Raw genomic sequence first — 19,911 nt, 5'->3', positions numbered from 1 at the left:
ATCCAGGAGACGAGGGAAAAAGAGGAAGCGAGACACAGGGGCTGGAACGCACGGCCCCAAGAAGTTCTTTGAAGTGACAAGATCACAGCGGGGGCAGGCTTTTTGAGGGTTCTGGGTCCGAGGGCAGGGGCAGGGCTGTGGAGAGCACCCTGTGGTGAGGGGATTGGGTTGGGGGGGGGGGCGGGGGGCGGGGCGCGGCTGCACCCAGCGCTGCGCTGCCGGGATGTCCTGAGACGCCGGGTGGCTGTTTCTCTGCAGCCAAGCACACTCTCCACCAAGGCCAAAGCTGGCTTTCAGGAGACCCCCTCCCACTCCACCCCTGGCCTCCCACTTCCAGCCAGAATCCTCCCGGGCACCCGCCCCACTCCTCCCCAGGGAGCAGGTTGCTGATTTTCCAGGGATCGCTCTTGTGAAAATAGGCCATTTCCTGATGTCATTTAGAAAGCTTCCTGGAAGGAACATACCTTGAAATGACCTTTTGCGGGGGGGCTTACTTCCAAGCAGAAAGATCTCTGTGACCACCATAATGTTTGTTTTCGCAGGGAATAATAAGCTTAATCTTTTTGGCTTCAAAAAGATCTGACCTCTCTTGTCCCTTTGGGGGGGAATGGGAACACATTCCACTTTCTACGCATGCATTTAGTTGGGCCCCGTTGTCCCTCTTTCTGCAGAACGTCCAAGACCTGTCCCTAGTGGCAGCCTGCGTGCCCTCGGTGGGCATCAGGGACGTGAGCCCGCGCCTGCTCAAACACTTCTCCGTCCTCGTGCTGCCGCACCCCCCACAGAGCGCCTTGTGCACCATCTTCCAGGTGACGCGCCCGGCCCGGTTTCTGCGGGGGGGCATGTGGGGGAGCAAGTTCCACACTGTAGGGGGAAGTGTGGGAACTTAAAACCACTACTATTGAACAAAAATTATCTTCAGACCATGAGTTGTACTTCTCTTTCTAGTTTCTGGCCTATTATTACGATTTGTCTCTAAATACCAAAACCTATATATATAGTTCAGCATGTGTGTAAGAAACACATTAGTGCTTGCTAGTTTTTTAAAAATTTTACTTATATTTATTTTCAGAGAGGGAAGGGAGGGAGAAAGAGAGAGAGAAACATTAATGTGCAGTTGCTGGGGGTCATGGCCTACAACCCAGGCATGTGCCCTGACTGGGAATTGAACCTGTGATACTTTGGTTCATAGCCCGCGCTCAATCCACTGAGCTACACCAGCCAGGACTACATTAGTGCTTGTTTAATGAATGTTTACAATGTAGATCCCAAGAGTTTGTTCTCTGAGATTCCGATTCACTGTATCGGTGGGGGTGGGGTGAAGCTCAGGAATCTGTTAGCAAGCACACCCGATTTTTGCTAGAATTGATTGAGCCTTTTCATTTTTCTTACAGGATAAGAAGTAATGAGAGAAAAAAACCCTGAATATCTTATCAGAAAAATGGCTTAGGTTGAAATCCAGTTTGATTAGATAAATATATCTTATGGAGGATTGTTAAATTCTTATTTTTTTAGAAGTATCGGGGTGGCATTGGTTCATACAGTCATGTAGGTTTCCGGTGCACATTTCTGTGACACGTGATCTGTCTCTTGCATCGGGTGCCCACCGCCCAAAGTCAAACTGTCTCCCATCACCATATGTTTGGCCCTAAATTTTTCAAAACTAAACACTTGCTTTTCTTCTTTCTAATATAAAATTTCAAGATTACCATACTTTGCTGTGTATGATGCGTACGTTTTTGCCCAAATTTTTGAGGGAAAAATAGGGATGCAGCCCTGGCTGGTGTGGCTCAGGGGTTGCGTGCTGGACTGAGAAGAAAAAGCATCGCAGGTTCGGTTCCCGGTCAGGGCACGTGCCTGGGTCGTGGGCCAGGTCCCCAGTGGGGGGCACGTGAGAGGCAACCACACATTGATGTTTCCCTCCCTCTCTTTCTCTCTCCCTTCCCCTCTCTAAGAAAATAAAATAAATAAAATCTTTAAAAAAAAATAAGGACGCACATTCTATGTATAATTGTGGGTATAACAATTACATACCATGTATAATAATTCTGTGTATACATGTACAAAAACGTGAGGGCACATTAAACACAGCAAAACACATTAATTTTTAACCATTTTTTTGAAAAGCACTTAGGAATTTCACAGGTGATCCATAATCAACACCTCAAAGAAACCTGACGTAGAAAAGTATATATCCGTGTACCAACCCAAACTGAAGCAATAAATTCCATCATGTCGCGGTATGTTTCCTCTGGTGACATCTGCCAGGGAGCAGGGACACGGAGGGATCCCCAGCGCACCTGGCGCCCACACCGGTGGGGCATGCGTTGTCACCGGGGAACGGATACGTGCCTTTCGATCATTCAGCAGCCTAGGACCAGTTGCAATGTTCCCCAGTTTGTGACATCTAGAATGTTTTTTTACTGGTCTGCCGTTTGTTTAAAGCGAACTCGAGTGACTCACATTTGACATAAAATGTGCCCTTCGTGGCAGCACTTACATCTCCTCTTTAGTAGGATCCAGCTAGGAACAGGCTGTGCTTAACATTTTTGGCAAAGTGAATGATCCAACGTCTCTTCACAGGCCCATTTGGGGATCTACTTCTCCATCCATAACTTCGCAGCTGATGTTCAGAAAAGTAAGGATCAAATAGTATCTTGTTCTCTGGCCATGTACTACCACATGTGCGAGAGCATGTTACCGACGCCAACGAAGTGTCACTACATGTTCAACCTTCAAGACACGTTTAAGGTTCGCTCTCAAATGCATTCTCTAGCTTATCTTCATATTTAAGTCGAGGAAATGTGATTGTACCGAATTGACTCTCTCTCTTCCTCTCTCTGTCATCCTTACTTATCGATACTGTCAGTATTAAATGGTTACAAGGGACAAAAAAAAGGAAGCTCAGATTGGTTAGTGTTGCTCTCTGTGCAACACTTGTGCACAGAGAGCCAGTTAATTAAAGAAGCATTCGGACAATTCCCTGCAGGGAGGTCAGTGACACAGAGAACGCCTGCTGGGGGGTCTCAACAGGGACGGGAGTGACAAGGCTGTAGGGTAGATTTTGGCTTTGCTTAGTTTCTGAGATGTCGTTGAGACCCTCTGAGGACGGAAGCCTGTAGTGCCTACTTCGTGACCAGGCGCGGGGCTGTCCCGGCCCCGCTTTTTACCCCCTGCCCCGCCCCCCACCCCGGGGACGCCGCCCACGGTGCGGGTGTGGCCACTGGCTTCGCTCACACGCGTGATTTTCTGAATGCACATGTTAAGAAGAACGATTTCTGAGTTTAACCTTTCTCTGCTTGCTATGGCATTTTAGCCCCAAAATAGCGCATACTATGTTTGAAGTGGTTTATGAGGGATTTTTCAGTGCAATCCAAGAATCTTGGAACAGAACCCCAAGAAGCACTTCAGGGTCCCCACCACCCGCTGCGCCCCTGTCGGCCCCGAGGTCCGAGGGGCTTGTGGCTTCCCATCCTGGCGGGGCCTCCTGCTCTGGGGGTGGCTGGGGTGGGGATGCGGGGCGTGCTGAAACCATCTCCCCGTAATGGTCACAGGTAGAAGCCGTCAGTTCATACCTTGGATGCCTGCTTCTGTTTGCGTGGAGACACACACCTACAGAAACCAAGGCTTTACTCCCACGCTCCCTGCTAACGTTGTGACAAGCGCTGTTTTTGAACCCCTGCCAGCTTCTCCTGGGGCTGCTGCAGGCCGACAAGGCCGTCGTCAACTGCAGGGAGACGGCCGCCCTGCTCTTTGCTCACGAGGCCGCCCGAGTGTTCCACGACCGCCTGATTGAACGAACCGAAAAAAGGCTCTTCTATCAGCTTCTTTCAAAGGAACTTGAGAATTATTTCCAGGTAGTACACCTGTATTTTAAAAATGATCTTAAATGGTGTCTGGGGCAAAAGTATTGTTTTATTAATGTATGCAGACATTTCTATAATTTTTTAAAGATTTTACTCATTTTTTAGACAGGGAAGGGAGGAAGAAAGAGAGAGAGAGAGAGAGAAACATCAATGTGCGGTAGCTGGGGGCCATGGCCTGCAACCCAGGCATGTGCCCTACCTGGGAATCGAACCTGCAACACTTTGGTTCACAGCCCGCGCTCAATCCACTGAGCTACGCCAGCCAGGGCTACATTCTTGTCATATTGATGAAAGGGGTTTTCACTTGCAGACGAGTCAATACAGACTAGAGATGATGGAAAGGATGAGGTCTTGATGCCTTCACTCGGGGGGGCTTGGGCCCTGTGGGACCTCAAACTGCTCGTTTATTTTCTCCAGAACGGGCAGAGGTGGGCACTCTCTGGGCACCTCCACAAGATCCTCATCCCTCTCCAGCCCTTGAACTTCAGCTGAGCATGTCGCTGAACTTTAGTTTCCACAGTGCCTCTTGGTCCAGGCCCCAAAAGCCAGGGTTTCGGTAAACCGATGGATGGCAAAAGGGTTGTAACTGTTGGTTTTGTGGAAGGCTTCCTCTTGTTTATTTCTGCTTTTGTGTCCCTTGCTCAAAGGGACGTGTCCGCAAAGGTGTCACTCTGAGTGATGCTGACGTCAGATAGTTTGCTTCCCGAGTCATCTCCTGGGCGTCATCTGGTTTCAGGCCTCGCGTTTCCATCTCCGACCCACTTTAGGTTTATCCTCGCGTGTGGTCTGCGAGAGGCACTGAAAAAGCAGAGAGGCTGTCATTACCCCAGTGCCTGTTTTTACCTCCCTCGTCATAGATTAGCTGACCACAAAAAGCAGGTCTGTTTCTGGGCTCTCCTTCCGTTCCATTGATCCGTGTGTCTGTTCTGGTGCCGGCGCCATGCCGTTTTGATCGTTGCAGCTTTGTAGTAGAGTTTGAGATCAGGGAGCACGATGTCGTGTAAGAAACCTTCGATGAAATAAAAAGACAACCTGCTGAATGGGAGAATAGATTCTCAAATGATAGATCTCATAAGGGGTTGATATCCAAAATATATAAGAAACACAATAACAAAAAAACAAAAAAACAAGCAATTTGACCAAAAAATGGGCAGGGACATGAAAAGACATTTCTCCAAAGAGGACACACAGATGGCCAACAGACATGTGAAAAGATGCTCATCCTCACTAATCATCAGAGACACGCAAATCAAAACCACAATGAGATACCACCTCACACCTGTCAGAACAGCCACCATCAATACATCAACAAATAACGTGTTGATGAGGACAGGGAGGAGAGAGAGCCCTGGGGAGGAGAGAGAGCCCTGGCCACAAGACCTGAGGATGTGCCTAGACACCTGCCCGGAACCGGTGTGGGCCCTGCCTCCGAGCACCTCACGGCCTGGCAGGCGTGCCTCGTGTGTTTCTGTACGCGCCGTGACAGACCCGAGCGCACGCCACGGCGGTGCCACACAGGAAGGAAACTCGATCCTGTCCGCCTGGCTTCAGGGGAGAGGGGAGCAGTCAGACTTGGAAGAGGAGGTAGCCCGTGCCCCCGGTGTGCGGGACAGGCAAGTACTCCGAGGGGCCGGGAGAGCACGGGGGGAGCCTGCAGGTCTGCAGCGGTGATTGACCACGATGGGCAGTCTTCTTGTTCTCAGATTGTCGGCGAGACCTCAAAATGTTTTTTCCACAACAGGGGTTCCTAACATGGGACCCGTGGACCCTCAAAGAGCCCTTAGATAGAACTGCATTTCAGTGGATTTCGTCTCCTTTGCAACCTTTGTATTTTTGCTGTGTGCGTTTGCAAGTGTTATTCTGAGAAGTCCACACGTTTCACCACCCGAAGGTCCGGGGCACAGAGCAGGTCGAGAGGCCCCGAGGTCTAGCTCTGGGGGGCCAGAGCTTCCCTGGCACAGGTGTGTTCCTTTAGTTCTGAAAGGCAGAGTTGTGCTTCCGACAGGTACCGTTGCATTTTTATCTCACAACAGATTCAGTGGACCCAAGAATCACTGATGAACGACTCAGCCGTGTTTGTGGATTTCTTGGATGTCAACAAGTCTCACAGAAAGAAGACCTACCAGAACACCAGCGACTATGACAAACTAGCCAAGGTTCTGCACGAGTTCCAGATGAAGCTGAGTTCGGCGTCTTTGGAGGTAAAAACATGTAAAACATGAGAAACGCCGTATATGCATACACATTTATTCATACAGGCACCTATACATGTATATAAAATCAAGTGTGTGTTTAAGGGAGAGAGTTCGGCGGGGGAGGTGCCCTCATATTTTAAAGCAGGCCATTAGGAATATAGTTTTATGCTACTTCATCTTACTTCGTTTCATTGAATAGGGTAACATTTTAAATACTTGGGACGCAGCTGAGGCTGGAGGGAATTGAATGGCTCGAGTTGGTGGAATTAGGAAACTCGTACACGCGAGAGAGGGAGGCCTAGGGTCTGGGGCACCACCAGGCAGGAGCGAGGTAGACGGGACTCACTCACACCTTCCCTGTTGCCGTGGGCAGGGACGTGTCGGGACAGGGGCACCACCGAAACCCCACGCACCACGAACCCACGTCCTGAGACCCCTCCTCCCACCCCTCGTTCCACCCCAAGACCCAGCAACCGAGCGGCAGCCGGTGCCGCTGTCCCCCTTGGTCTCCTCCCGTGTGCCCCGCGCCCCCCCCCCCCCGGCCACCCCCAGTCCTGTTTGCCTGACGCCGGTGTGGGGACCGTCCTCCCTGCGCCAGTTCATTCCCAGGGAGTGCAAGCCAGCTCTCCGGGCCTGGGCGCCCGGGACAGGGACCCTCGTCTCTGCGTCCTCCTGTGCAACGCCGTGATGAACGCGCTGTGTGCCCGCGGCCGGCTCACCTGCCCCGTGTCTCCCCCCAGATCTCTCAGTCCATGGTGTTCTTCAAGGAGGCCGTGGAGCACATCGTGCGGGCCGCGCGGGTCCTGCGGCAGTCCGGGAGCCACATGCTGCTGGTGAGCCTCCCAGCACCCGTCCCCCGAGTCTCTAAACTCGTCCCGTGGAAGCTGACGGGATCTGATAGACCCCCCTGGGCTCGCAGACACTTGGTCTGTGCGGACTTCCCGGTTAGGAAGCGTGGAAGCCGAGGGGTGGCTCGGGCACCACCTCCGGCACACCCCGAGCGTGAACGTGCTCTCTCTGTGCTGGGCGATGTGCGTGCCTGATGGGGGAACCTGAGTCTGTGCACAAGGTTGCGCTTGTCATGAAAACAGGTGGGAGCTAAATCCTTGGAAAATCCCCAAATACCTGAAGGGAGAAAAGCTTTCAGAAAACTACATGAAATCCGACCTACTTGGCCAATTAGGTGACTCACTAACGTAGGAGCATTTGTTGAAGCGACCCTTTCTGTCTGTTTCCGTGCATTTTTCCAGGGCTCGGCCTGTGCTCCTCGCTTGCTCGTGGCCCCTCCCACCCCTCCCAAGCCGGCGAGGGGGAGTGTCCCTGACCCTCCGTCGGCCACCACACGTCTGTCCCATCCCTCCATCTGCTGGCCGTTCTCACCCCGTCCAGGACTGTTCCCCTGTTTCTGAGGCGGCCAAGCCCAGCTAGACGATACAAAGTCATTGCCAGGCCGTCGGTCACACTGACCAAGTCTCCTGCATCCAGGGGATGTGACGTGGCCGTGTTATGGGGGGTGGGGTTGTGCCTGCCTGTCCCAGACCAGACAGTGAGACGTACATTATGGTTCTCCTGGCCACTTCCGAAAACGGTTGCATAGAACAGTAATTACAAAGCTGTTGTTAGGATTGTAACAAAGGTTTAGTATGTACAGTAATAACCAGCACAACAGAGGAGGGAAGAAATGGGACTCTGTTCAGGAAAGCTTCCCGTATTTTACTGGAATCCAGTTAGTGTGTGACTCCGGGGTAGATGGATAAAATAAAATAGAAAGTGTCGTCCCTAGAGGAACCGTTGAGTTGTACGCTTAACACAGATGTGGTCTGTGAACTGTATTTCAGTACAGCTGTTTCAAAAAGGCAATACTTTGTCGTCATGACCAAAAGCACTTAACTGTTTGCTGCCCCGAATACGTGGGAAAAGGCCTGTCCAAATGCTTACCAGTGAAGGATCGAATACTGACGGTGACACACGGGCCGGTTATAAGCTCTTTTCCCAGGTTTCTCTCCAGTGAAGGTCTGTGCTTCAGGAGACTCTGACAAAACACTCTGTTTAACACACCCCCACCAGAAGTTCAAACACAGCCTAAGGTGTTTCTGCTGCCTGGAGCTCTGGCACCCCCCCCACCGGCGGGAAACCCGGCGGCATTGAGAGGCCCCAGTGCACACACAGGACACACCTGCCGGGTTTCTCTTCCCCCCACAGGTCGGGATCGACGGGTGCGGGAAGGAGGCCTGCGCGACCCTGGCCTGCCACCTGGCGGAGCACAAGGTGTACCAGATGCCGGTGTCGCACAGCTACGCCTACGTGGAGTTCAGAGAGGACTTCAAAAAGGTGTTCGTCCAGGCGGGGCTGGACGGGAGCCCCACTGCTCTGATGGTCTCCAACGTGACCCTCGACCAGGCAAGTACCCGGCTGCCCACGTAAACCCAGACCAGGCAAGTGCTCTCCGCCTCCCCCGTTGGCTCCAGTGTGGTCTTTAAATAGCGCCCCCCCCCATGCAACACGTGGAAAGGAAGTATTTATCCACAGCCCTGCTAACCTGCCGTGTCAACTCCTTCCATCATTCTGTTCTTCCCCGAGAGAGCCCCCAGGGTGCGTGTGTGTGCGTGTGTGTGCGTGTGTGTGCGCGTGTGATCGTGACGCGGGTCGTTCCGGGTAAGCGTCGCACGGCGGCATTTTTGGTGTCTCTCTGGTTCCCCCTTTCCCTGGCCGATCCCCGCCGTTAGTTGGGCAGTTGGCGGTGGTCTGTCTGTGTTAGCAGGGGCGTCAGGCTCATTTCCACTGGGGCCCCATCAGCCTCGAGGTTGCCTTCAAGGGGCCGAATGTAACATTAGGGCTATGTAAATGTAACTCCTCCTTAACGAGGGGCAAGGAGCTCGGGGCTGTCGCCGGGTAGAAACAAGGTGCCGGGGCAGATAGAACAAGGTGGAGGGCCGGGTTCGGCCCGAGGGCCTGGTGTTTGCCGCCCGTGCAGTAGAGGAAGTCAGCTGCGTCACGTCCCGCTGGCGCCGTCTGAGCACGCTGCACCCCCTGCACCCTGCCGGCTGAGGTTCTCTCCTCCGGCCCCTGGACTTCACCGTCCAGTGGGGACGCTCCCCCAAGGACGCACTCTATTTATAAACAAGCAAAAAGGGCTAATCACCCAACCTTCAGAAAATGTGTTTTTTTTTTTTTTAAAGATTTTATTTATTTTTAGAGAAGGAAGGGAGGGAGAAACAGAGAGAGAGAGAAACATCAATGTGCAGTTGCTGGGGGTTATGGCCTGCAAGCCAGGCATGTACCCTGACTGGGAATCGAACCTGCGACGCTTTGGTTCGCAGTCCGCACTCAATCCACTGAGCTGTGCCAGCCAGGACCAGAAAATGTGTTCTTTTGCATAAGTTATACCCTTTCATAGCCAAAACTAAATTGTTTGCTTCTTCGTGGTGACACTTCGAGGAGACGTTGTTTATTATGTGGGGCCCTCCCAGGGACAGTGACGGGTGTTGTTCAAACTCCCCTCTCGTCCTCCGGCCTCTGTCTAGAGCTGGGCTCGCCTTTCACGCCGTGTCTTGAGAGTAAATCCAGGCCCCGTGTCACATCCGCCGTGCTCTGCCACATGCAGCTTGTCTGGGTTAACTAGAGTCTTCCCTTCCCCACTTTACATCCCCTGTGCTGTTGACCAGGCTGAGGTTTCCGCCAGATGCCTCCCGTCTGGCCTCCAGAAGACGTGGTCCCTCCCGTGCCGGGAGCACACCGTTCCCACTTAAGAAACAATTGTTAGAAAACCGCTGCCGGCCCAGAGCTGAGACGAGCCAGGCCCCTCTGCTCCCGTGTTGGGGGGGCTCCAAGGTCGTCGGGTCTGTTCTCCACACTCCCCAGGTTTCTTCTGGCCACATCGCTGCTTTTTTATGTGACTCCGTAACACGGTGCCGTGACTTTGTGAAATCGGCACGTGAGAGGTGGCGCACCGGCTGCCAGATGGCGAGTGGCAGTTCGGCGACAGGCCACAAGCCAGATGGAGACGGAGCAGCTCATTGCTCACGGGTCGCGGAGGGGGCGCACGGCGCACCACGAGGGGCCACGTGGGGCGGTGCAGGCGGGGTGCCGATAGGGGGAGAGGCAGCACCTGCGGCACACGCCTTTGCGAGGGTCCGTGTGTTTTGCTCTGGGCTCTCTGGGCTAGGGTCAGATGGGTCAGTTCAGTCCTGAAGAGTGGGGCTTTGGTGAACCCCGTGGGGCCTTATCTAAGGGGCCCACAAGGCGTACAGGCCCTGGGAGGCAGGGGAGACTGTTGACCACAGGGCTGTTGGGGAGTCACGCCAGGAACTTCCACGGGCTTGTGTCTGCGGACTGCTGTCGGGGGCGAGCGCCGGCGTGAGGGGCTGGCGTCAGTGTAAAGCTCCTTGGGCTGCCTGGCCCAACCAAAGGGATGCCGCTGACGCAGCAGGACCGTGGAGCCACGGAGCTCAGCTCTCAACAGGTGGGTAGCAATCGGCGAGGAGCTGAAGGAGCTCGGCCACCCTCCATCGTGACGTGAGTGAGACAGGGCAGCGCTGGCCCGCACCTCTGCTGGCCCCTGCGGGAGACCACCCCGCCTGCTTCCTGCCCAGCCTCCCGCGGGCTGGGGCTCCGGGAACCCGGGGGAGCCTGGGGGGGGATCCCGAGGCATCAGTACAAGGTGAAGGTGCTTTGTATTTTATGTTTTTAAGAAAGCTTGGATTTACTCTCAAAGCCAAAGTGTTCCTATCTTTAAAAAGTCCTCTGGTAGAGATTTTTCCATTGCGCTCTCCCCTCTGTTCCCTTCGCCTTTAGACGGGGAGCCCTTGGTAGAGACGAGCTTGGCCGAAGTAAAGCAACCCTGGTGTGTGCAGCGTGCAAGCTCGGGAGGAGGTTCGCTGGGGCCTTCTGCAGACTGCCCGCGGCAACGACCCCGCTCCGCTCACTCATTGTCATCTCCACGCCCCCACCTCTCAAGCCTGACACAGGGTCACGGGGTCGCGGGGTTGCGGGGTCGCAGGCTCGGGTCGGCCGACTCTCCTGCCACCCCTGCGCTTCCCTGATGTCTGAGTCCGGGAACCGGGGAAGGAAGTCTACTTGACCTCAGGGGAAAAAAAAATTTTTTTTGGATGGGTTTGAGAGGTTTAGTTTTCAAAAAAAAGACCTAACCTAAATTCTTCTTAAACACTATTGCTTGGTGAGTGTAGAGCAGAAAGCATGGGTCATTTACTCACTTGTGTTTAAATATGTGTTCCACCCAAGGAGGCGCTCCTGGAGGACTTGAACAGCATCATCAGCCTGGGGAAAATACCCGACGTGTTCGAAAACGAGGAGCTGGACTCTCTCGTGCTGAAGATCAGATCCGTCGCCGAACAGACCAGTTACATGGACAATAAAGAAGCTTTGTTCTCGTTCTTCCAAAAGGTACCTTTTTCGCGCGTCGGCTTCATCACCCTGTCGTGGTTGGGTAAACGTAGACCACGTTCGTAATTCCGTGTCCGGGGTTTCCAGCTTGGGCAAACGAGTTTTGAGAGCTGCAGTGACGACCGACACACACACACACACACACACACACACACACACAAGGTCCCAGGCCAAAGACGAGCCACGGACTGGGCCTCACTGCCCGCGGCTCGAAAACTCGGCCCCAGCTGGCGGGGACGCCCAACGAGACCCACGGAGACGCCCCGAGCCCAGACTCCCACCCAGGTTCTTACTGGCGGGTGCGCAGGAAGCCATTTCTCCATCCCTCGGAATCCCAGCCCCACAATCGGCCCGGAGGCGGTGGGCATGGAAGAGTCGGGCCAGAAAAAGCAGGAGGTGTTCAGACGGCGCTCGGCGTGGGGCGGGTGTGGAAGGACCGGTTCGGTGAGCGGGCCGAACCACACCAGGGGCCTAGGCCTCGGGTGTCTTTCTGGCGTGATGACCGACCAGCGGCGTAGCCGACAGATCGATGTGATTCCCCGAACCAAAGCGTCCCCTGGGGAGGCAGCACAGGCCAGCGCATTTCTGGTGCCCGATTCGACCTCTCACGGAGTCGTCTGAAAACTGAGCTGGGCAGCCCTGCATTCTCCAGCAGATGCCTTGTGAGCTGGCACAAGAAGAAGGCACAAAAAAAACTCCAGAAATGGAACCCGCCATTGAGAGAGAACAAGTCTGTAGGAACCGGTGCTCGTGTTGAGTTGTGTTGGAGGAGGCCGCCTGGTGGTGGAAGGGAGGATAGCAGCCAGCCTGCCCGCGTGCGGCCGCCAGCCAGCCACTCAGGTGGTTTGTCCAACAGAGGACACCGGTGAAGAAGAACAAAGGAGTTCTGGCTTGGAATGCGGAGGGTAGTGCACTCCAGAAATAAAAGACAAGCCGGGAACTCCAGCCAGAAGTCAGTTTTAATTACGTGAAATGATTTGCAGCGTCTTACGGTGATAGATAGTGAAGGCACGCTTTGAACTTAACTTTGGACGTCCGGTGGGAGTCGGGTACCGGCAGAGCAAAGGGGTATTTTCATTGTCAGTGTAAACGTTTCTGCATAGTATGAAATTTGCGTGGAACAGTTTAATTTGCTTTTGTACGGTTTTTGAAGTCCTTCCAAGAGGCCGGGAACAGCAGCAGCACGGCGGGGGCTTGGGCGGCGGGGGGTCAGGGGAAGGATGTGGGCACAGCTCGGAAGACCGACACTTTGCCTGGACCCGCGAAACTGCGTGAGCTCCAAGCTTCCCCTGCAGCCCCTCAGCTGCGGAGTTTATTGAAACTTCCCCGGCGCTCCGCCCACAACCCCGGTCTGTCTCCCTGTGTCTTTCACCCAGATGCATCTGACCACTTCTCCCCTCGGGTGTCTGTGGGTCTTAAACGCGCCCGCCCCAGAGGAAAGGGTACATGCTCAGACGCACCACCATCTGATACAAGGGCCCCCACTGAGCAGAACCCTAGCACCAGACCCCCTCACGAGGGCTGGCTTACAGGCGGGATGTTCTGGAGTCCGGTGTCTCCCCTGCACAGTCCCTGCCGAGAGGGTGGGGTCGCACTGGGCAGGGCCTGGCTGCGACCCCCAGGGGGCCCTGCGGGAACTGTCGCTGCCCTCTGGTGGTGGCTGGCACTCAGTGCACAGCAGGGTGGCCTCCAGTCTGCAGGGGAAAGAATTGGAACGAGGACTTTTTCAGAGCAGTGGGTTGCATTTTAACAACTTCTATTTCCATTCGTTCTCAGAGAATATTAAAAAATCTGCATATCTTCATGATAATGAGTCCTACGGGGCCTCACCTGCGCCAGAACTGCCGGGCGTACCCCTCCATGATCTGCGCCTGCACCATCGACTGGTACGAGAAGTGGTCGGAGGAAGCCCTGCTCCTGGTAGCCAACTCTTTCTTAAGGGAGAAGGTGGACTTAGAGAACAGAGGGGTAAATACAACTTCTCAAAGGGAACTAATCCGAGGGAAGGTGTCAATGCGCTAGCAGAATCGGACAGTATCATATCTCTGAATGGCTATGAACCCCAGGTGGACGAAAACAGGCAGCTGTAGGTGAAATCATGAAATAAGTCGGGTGTTTATCTTGACTCTTGGTCGATATCCCATCTCTTTTGCCTTATTTCAATTCGCCTTATTTCAAAGATGCCCAGATTCCCCACTGCCTGGGTCTCATCACTCTTCAGTGCCGCCCCCCACTCCCCCCGCTGGTGAACAGCCGGTTTTCATGAAGGAAAACAGCCTTCATTTTGCACACCTGCTCCTGTGATAAGGCTGCCACCACCTTCTGTGTGTGTTTGCACGATGTTTCTCTGGCTTGGCTGCAACAGCAAGACTACGAAGAAGTGAGAGCACAAGCCACACACAGAACTATCTCAGAGTTCATGAGCCGCAAGTGAGGATTCTTTCCAGAGTGATTCATCTGGAGACCCCGTGGGGGCACTGAAAGAGGTCATGGATGCATAAAGGCCCGACACTCTGTGAGGCACCGGGGGGGGCCTTGTGACCTTACTCGTCCAAGTTCAAGGAAAGCAAAGGCCAAAAAGGGTAGAGACAGGTGGGACCAGGAAGAAGATGCAGCTGCCTTGAGAGTGACCAGGGGGCTGGCAGGGTTCGGTGGGCTGGAGACGGGTGTGGGGGGACGAGGCTGTGTCTGCGTCAGAATTCTCTCCACAGCCAGGCAAAGGGGCTCTCTCTCTGCTCTCCTTTGGTTCGCCTGTGTATCCTCTAAGCCCTTACATTTTTGCAGCTTTTTTTTTTAACTCAAGGAAATTGAATATACTGCTGTCAATAACCTACTTTCAGAAAGAAAAACGGGAGATAAAGAAAGCACCATGAACATGGCCCATTGACAAGGGTGCCCTCCATCCTTGGGTGGCCGTCGCAGACATGGGGGGTCAGCCTAGGAGGAGGAGTCTGGCCTGTCACTGGGCATTACATGTCGTCGCCTCTGACCCCTAACACCATCCCAACCACTGAAACGCATCTATTCTCGGCCCCAGTCATCCAGGGCCTGTTTCTACCTTCCCGTATCCAGAAACGATAAGCTATTTCAAATTATTGACAGTGTTCCCTTGGCTCTTTTTCTAATGTATATTTGCACTGCTTTCTCTTAATTCCTCAAAATTACTTTTTCAGAACTTAAAAGAAAAACTTGCCCCGACATGTGTCCAGATCCACAGAAGTATAAAGGACTTGAACACAATGTACTTCCAGAAAACGAGGAGGCATAACTACATTACTCCCAGGAGCTACCTGCGATTCATAGACACGTTCGCTCACATTCTGAGCTCACGAGAGAAGGAAATGCAAACAAAGAGGTAAGACTTTGTATCAGAATGTGTATTTTTATATTTATGCTTATACGTATTTTTCATTGGTGCTTTTATCTGGAAAGACAAACACAAAATACTGAGACTAAATCTGCCTTTTCGTGGGAAAAGGCAGAAGCCGCAGAAGGCCTCAAGAGGCCAGCCAGGCCTCTCCCTGCGGGCATCTGGAGGCCGCCCGGTCGGGGGGGGGGGGCAGGCAGAGTCAGCCAGTCAGGAGGCAGTGAGCCCTTGTCAGGTTCAGAAAGTGCATTGCTAATGCAGACAACTCCCCACGCCCCTTATCCCTTGGGGCTACACCCAAGTAAAAGGAGCCAGGTGACTGCCACTCAGACAGGGGGACACCTGTTGCTGGAGCCTCTGTCATGTTGCAGCCATACCTGGGGGGGGGGAGAACACGAGGTAGAAAGTCTCAGACCTGATCAGGACCCCGGGGACATTGAGAAACGATCTCAGAGCAGCCTCCCAGGGGGACACGGAGGTGAGTGGGCTGGCCTCGTGCGCTCACAAGCATCTGCACTCTGGTGCTCGAGGAGGACCACTGGGCCAGGACCTCGCCCAGGTGCAGGGAAGGCTCGCCCACACAACCTGGGCAGCGCAAGGGAGGTTGCCATGGTGCAGCCCTTCCTCTGCAGCTCCGTCTTCCGGCCCCGCATGTGTCCTGCTGAGAAAGCATGGGCCACTCTGTCAGATCGCCTGACCCAGGGAGCTGATGGGGCTCGGAGCAAAGCCACTCTGTGTGTCCTGGGTGGCGCTGGATGGGAGTGGCCGTGGCTAGGACTGCCACTTGGAGGGAGGATCAACCACTCTCGGCTCCCGTCTGGAGCCGGGCCGGCTGGAAACATCACTAGTCCAGGTGCTTGCAGGGCGCTGGCAGCTGCACGCATGTGTCTCAGACGCCCAGCAGGGTGTGAGCTTCTCATCACTGCCGACACTGCAGGGTCGAGGCTGGTTTGTGAGGGGCAGACACGGAGAGGCCTGGCTTTTACATAAGAGGCAGGGGCAACTGTGACAGCAGCGTGTTGTGACTGTGGGGCCAGGGTCCCATTGTACTAAGGGTTTGCTGACAAGGCCAGGTGGGCATGGCAGGTGCAGCAGCAGGTGAATGGAGAGCGGTCGGTGGAGTCTGTGGCTGCCCTGGGGCGGAGAGGGATCCTGCTGGTTCAGGAAGTTACTCTCACTCTGTTTCATGAGCGAAGGCGGTGCAGTCCAGGAGCTGGCGGCTCCGGGGAGGTTTTGGAAAGTCCTTAGATTGAGACTTTGGTTGGTCGGTCAGGGTTTAAAGTGAGGGCCATGACAGCTGCCCGGGTGAACTAGCCAGACGCCCTGGAGATAAGGGTCCAGAGGGATTCACGGTCCCTCCTCCCACCTCTAACCTCCGGGTTGCCAGGGGGCCCCCCTCCAGCCCCCTGGGTGGTTGCTCCCCCCCAAGCCATGCGTGTGACCAGTGCCTGTCACAGTCACGTCGCCCTTTCCCCACTGTGTCCCATGCCTCACCCACTCCACGTGCCCAGACGTGCCCCGGGTGGCGCAGCGGTGTCTTCCTTAAGTCCTTTGTGTTATCCTAGAACGTCTCCACCCCTTCAGGTGGGGGTCATGCCAGGTCCGCCTTAAAAGCTGTCACCTTCGAGGCATGATCACCGTCCTCCACAGCCATACGGCTTGTCTCTCTCAGGTGTGGCTGGGTGGTCAACGGCGCACCAGGTGCGGGTCCCCAGCTCTGCTCACAGACTTCAGGGGCCCCGTTTCCCAGGGTTGCAGGTGGGAGGAGGAAGGATGGGAAGGCTTAATTACCCTGTGCCTCTCCCCCAGCCCAAAGCTCACCATCGGACGTTCTGTTGAAACGGGAGGCACCCTGATGGGGAATCACCGCACGCGAAACCCAGAGCACCCCTCTCAAACGGGTGCTGCCCTGGGAGCCGAGCTTCCGCCGTCCCGTTGTCCCCTTAAGAGTCCGTTTTCCTCCTAACAGTGCCTGCTGCTCAGGCATGATGGGTCGGTCTGTGGGCTACATGCTGGGGACAGTGTCTGACAGACTCAACACACAGCAAATAATAGCCATGTACGTAGACACGTAATTAAATAGACTTGCCTTTCAGGAAGATCCCTCTGGTGCTAGATTAGAATACATTTGGAGAGGTACAAGCATAAAAACAGATTTTAAAGGTCTTGTCATCCAGTTGGGAGGCTTTGAGGACCTGTCCTGACTTAGCTCAAAGAGTGAAATGCTGAAAGTGAATTTGTAACCGACACTTTCAAGGGCGTGGAGACGGTGTTCTTTCAGATTTTGCGAGTCCAAGAGGTAGGAGCCCTATCTTCTCTTTTTTAAAAAAATGCCCCACAGGGCTTGTTCCCTCTCTTGGTAGCGTTAGGACTAAAATTTTGTTGACGAATAGGTTTGTAGTCTTCTGATTTTTAAAATAGTTATTGGTGTTTATTCCATGCAAACTGTGTATTTTCCATTTTTAGTCTAGTGAACAGGTAAGTGGACAATTTTCAACTTTACCTGATAGCTCCTTTTTTTTTTAATCCTTTTCACTCTGAAATAATTAGCTTCATGGATGCAGCAAGTACGGAAGATAGCGCTACCACACGATAGGACGAGGTGCAGAACAGCCCCACCCCCACAGACCCCGTGTGCCCGCCCCTTTATCATCAAGCCCCGCCCCCTTCCATCCCAAATGCCCTGCAGCCCCTGACCTACCTGTGCTCCACCTCTGCAGTCTCGCTTCTTCCCCAGAGGGATGTGCATCTTGCCTCTGAAAGCCATTCCGGTGGTTGTCAGTGTCTCGGTGGTTTGTGTGTTTTTGTTGCTGAGCTGCGTTCCCTGATGCGCATGCACCACGCTGTGTCTGGCGTCCATCCGCGGGAGGACCCAGGCCGTTGCCGAGGCGGAGCCATTATGGACAGAGGCGGGGGCACGTTTGTGCTCAGGCTTTTGTGTGGAGACACCTTTCCATCTCCCTGGGGCAAATGCCAGAGTGTGAGTGTTAGGTCACAGGGTAAGTGTGTGCTGAGGTTGTTAAGAAAATCCCCGACTGTTGTCCACAGTGGCCGTGATAGGGGCTTAAGACTTGGGAAAATTTAGCTTAAGGTAAATAGTCATAAATCTAGCAAGTAATGTGTATGTTAAGTTTTTGTTTCAGTAACTACAGATAAGGCCTATCTTGGCGCCTAAGAGTAAGCAGATGACCTCTTGGAGACGTCTGTACCAGGAAGAAGCAAGCGACTACCCTCCCTCCCCACCCCCCACCCCCCCCACCCCCCCCGCCCGCCTTGGAGGCAACTGTTGAATTTCAAAGGCTTTCGCTGACACCTTGTTTGCCCTCCCCCAACCCCCTTATAAAAGATCTGGCTGGGAAAGAGAGAGTGAGATGGTTTGTTAGGGTACGAACCCGCCATCTTCTCGGATTGCTGGCCATCTGAATAAAGCGCCTATAAAAGATTCAATCACTGTCATTGCTTATTGGATTTGGTAGTGACAGGCAGCCCGAACGCCAGTGTCTTTTCCGGTTACAGCCGGACCGCCTGACATTCTCACCAGTGTATGAGAGGTCCAGATTCTCTGCGTCCTTGTGAGCACTCGATACTGTGACCATTTTTTTATCTTAATTCACACTTTTCTAGTGGCTAGTGATGTTGAACATCTCTTCCTGTGCTTACTTGCCATCCATGTATCCTTTTCGGTCTAATGTCTCTTTATCTTTTAATGTTAGTGTCGCTTTGTATCTTTCACACGTTTTCTAAATGGATTGTTCCAACACTTTCAGTGTTGAGTCCCGAGAGTTCTTTATAAATTCCCAGAGTGGGCCCTGTGACCGCTGTGCGGTGACAGGTTGTGTTCCACCCGGGAGCCGGTCCCTGCAGCCCCTTCCCAGGGTCCTCCCCAGAGACAGGGTCTCGTTTCGATCGAGTTCAGTGTGGTCGCTGTTTTCTTGTGTGGAGTGTGCTGCTTTCGCCGTGTCTAAGAACTCTTCCCTGATCCCAAAGGTCTTCTCCTATGTTTTTTCCTAAAAGTATTACCGTTTTATCTTTCACCTTTCGAGAAGGTGTGAGGTGTAGGCCAAGGTCCATTTTTTAAAACAACTCTTCTTCCTCTATGACCTTTGCCCCTTGGACCAAAAGCCATTGACAGTGCCCGTGTGGGTCTGTTCCTGGGGTCTCGGTCCCGTCCCATCGGTCCGCACAGCTGTCCCTCCGCCAGCACCCCGTAACTGCAATGTCACTGTTACTGTCACCGTGGAGTCCACCTTGCAGCCAGATGGGGGGATTCCACCCCCTTGATTCTTCTCTCTCAAAATCACTTTCATTATCCCAGCTCACTTGCCCTTACATATTGATTTTAGAGTGAGCTCACCTAACTTTAGAGTATGCCTACGCAAAAGTCTGACTGCGATTCTGACAGGGGTCGCATCAGACCTCCGTGTCCGTCTGGGGAGAACTAGCTATGTGCAGCCGGCCGCCTCCCAGCCGTGGTCACGGTGGAGCTGGCTCTGCCGGTATTTCGTGATCTGTAACACCTCTCAGTCCTCTTCTCCCCTGCAGGAGCCGTTTCCACGTGGGTCTGTCCAAGATCCTGGAAGCAACCGCTCTGGTCATAGACATGCAGGAGGAGCTCCTGGTCGTCGGCCCTCAGATAGAACAGAAAACACAGGTGGGTTCCTCGGGAAATCCCTGCTCGGCTTTCCCGGCGTCACCGGGAACCGGGTTCGGAAGCAGAGGCCCGGGGGCGGGGCAGCCACCACCCACTTCGTGACCTGGAGCCGTGGGCGTGGCCTCGCTTTTCTTGTCTGTCAGACGAGGAGAAACAACAGCAGTGACGAAATGTTGGCATCATTCTATTTTAATGTTAAACGTGATGATAGCTGCTTCATAACTGACTATAACACCTCACACAGAAGAATTTCCTCAGTCCGATCCATCTGAAATGTTCTGTGGGAACTTGCGAGCTGCCAAGCATTCTAAAAATCATTACTTATCATTATGGTTTTTCTCTTTTTTAAAAAGCTATTTTTAATTTTCAATTACAGTGGACGTACATTGTTACACTACTTTCAGGTGCATGCCCCAGTGACTAGACACT

The 19,911-nt window shown here is 53.6% G+C and overlaps 1 protein-coding gene across 1 annotated transcript in view; it reads left to right on the top strand.

The window, feature by feature from the left end:
* The window catches only part of DNAH14 (dynein axonemal heavy chain 14), a 174,992-nt gene that overhangs the window by 106,531 nt on the left and 48,550 nt on the right, over nucleotides 1–19,911 (top strand). The window contains exons 48-57 of the mRNA XM_045859402.1: nucleotides 672–809; nucleotides 2,584–2,751; nucleotides 3,687–3,857; nucleotides 5,900–6,067; nucleotides 6,802–6,894; nucleotides 8,264–8,461; nucleotides 11,303–11,464; nucleotides 13,241–13,432; nucleotides 14,638–14,819; nucleotides 19,374–19,482. Of these exons, the coding sequence (XP_045715358.1) occupies nucleotides 672–809; nucleotides 2,584–2,751; nucleotides 3,687–3,857; nucleotides 5,900–6,067; nucleotides 6,802–6,894; nucleotides 8,264–8,461; nucleotides 11,303–11,464; nucleotides 13,241–13,432; nucleotides 14,638–14,819; nucleotides 19,374–19,482 (1,581 nt within the window). The remainder of the gene's footprint in view (nucleotides 1–671; nucleotides 810–2,583; nucleotides 2,752–3,686; nucleotides 3,858–5,899; nucleotides 6,068–6,801; nucleotides 6,895–8,263; nucleotides 8,462–11,302; nucleotides 11,465–13,240; nucleotides 13,433–14,637; nucleotides 14,820–19,373; nucleotides 19,483–19,911) is intronic.

The sequence above is a fragment of the Phyllostomus hastatus genome, unplaced genomic scaffold, assembly GCF_019186645.2.
Source record: "Phyllostomus hastatus isolate PE091 unplaced genomic scaffold, TTU_PhHast_1.1 phas_contig_148, whole genome shotgun sequence".
NCBI classification, from domain to species: Eukaryota; Metazoa; Chordata; class Mammalia; order Chiroptera; family Phyllostomidae; genus Phyllostomus; species Phyllostomus hastatus.
The sequence above is the reverse complement of the archived record's forward strand: the minus strand, read 5'-3'. Positions and strand labels throughout refer to the sequence as shown.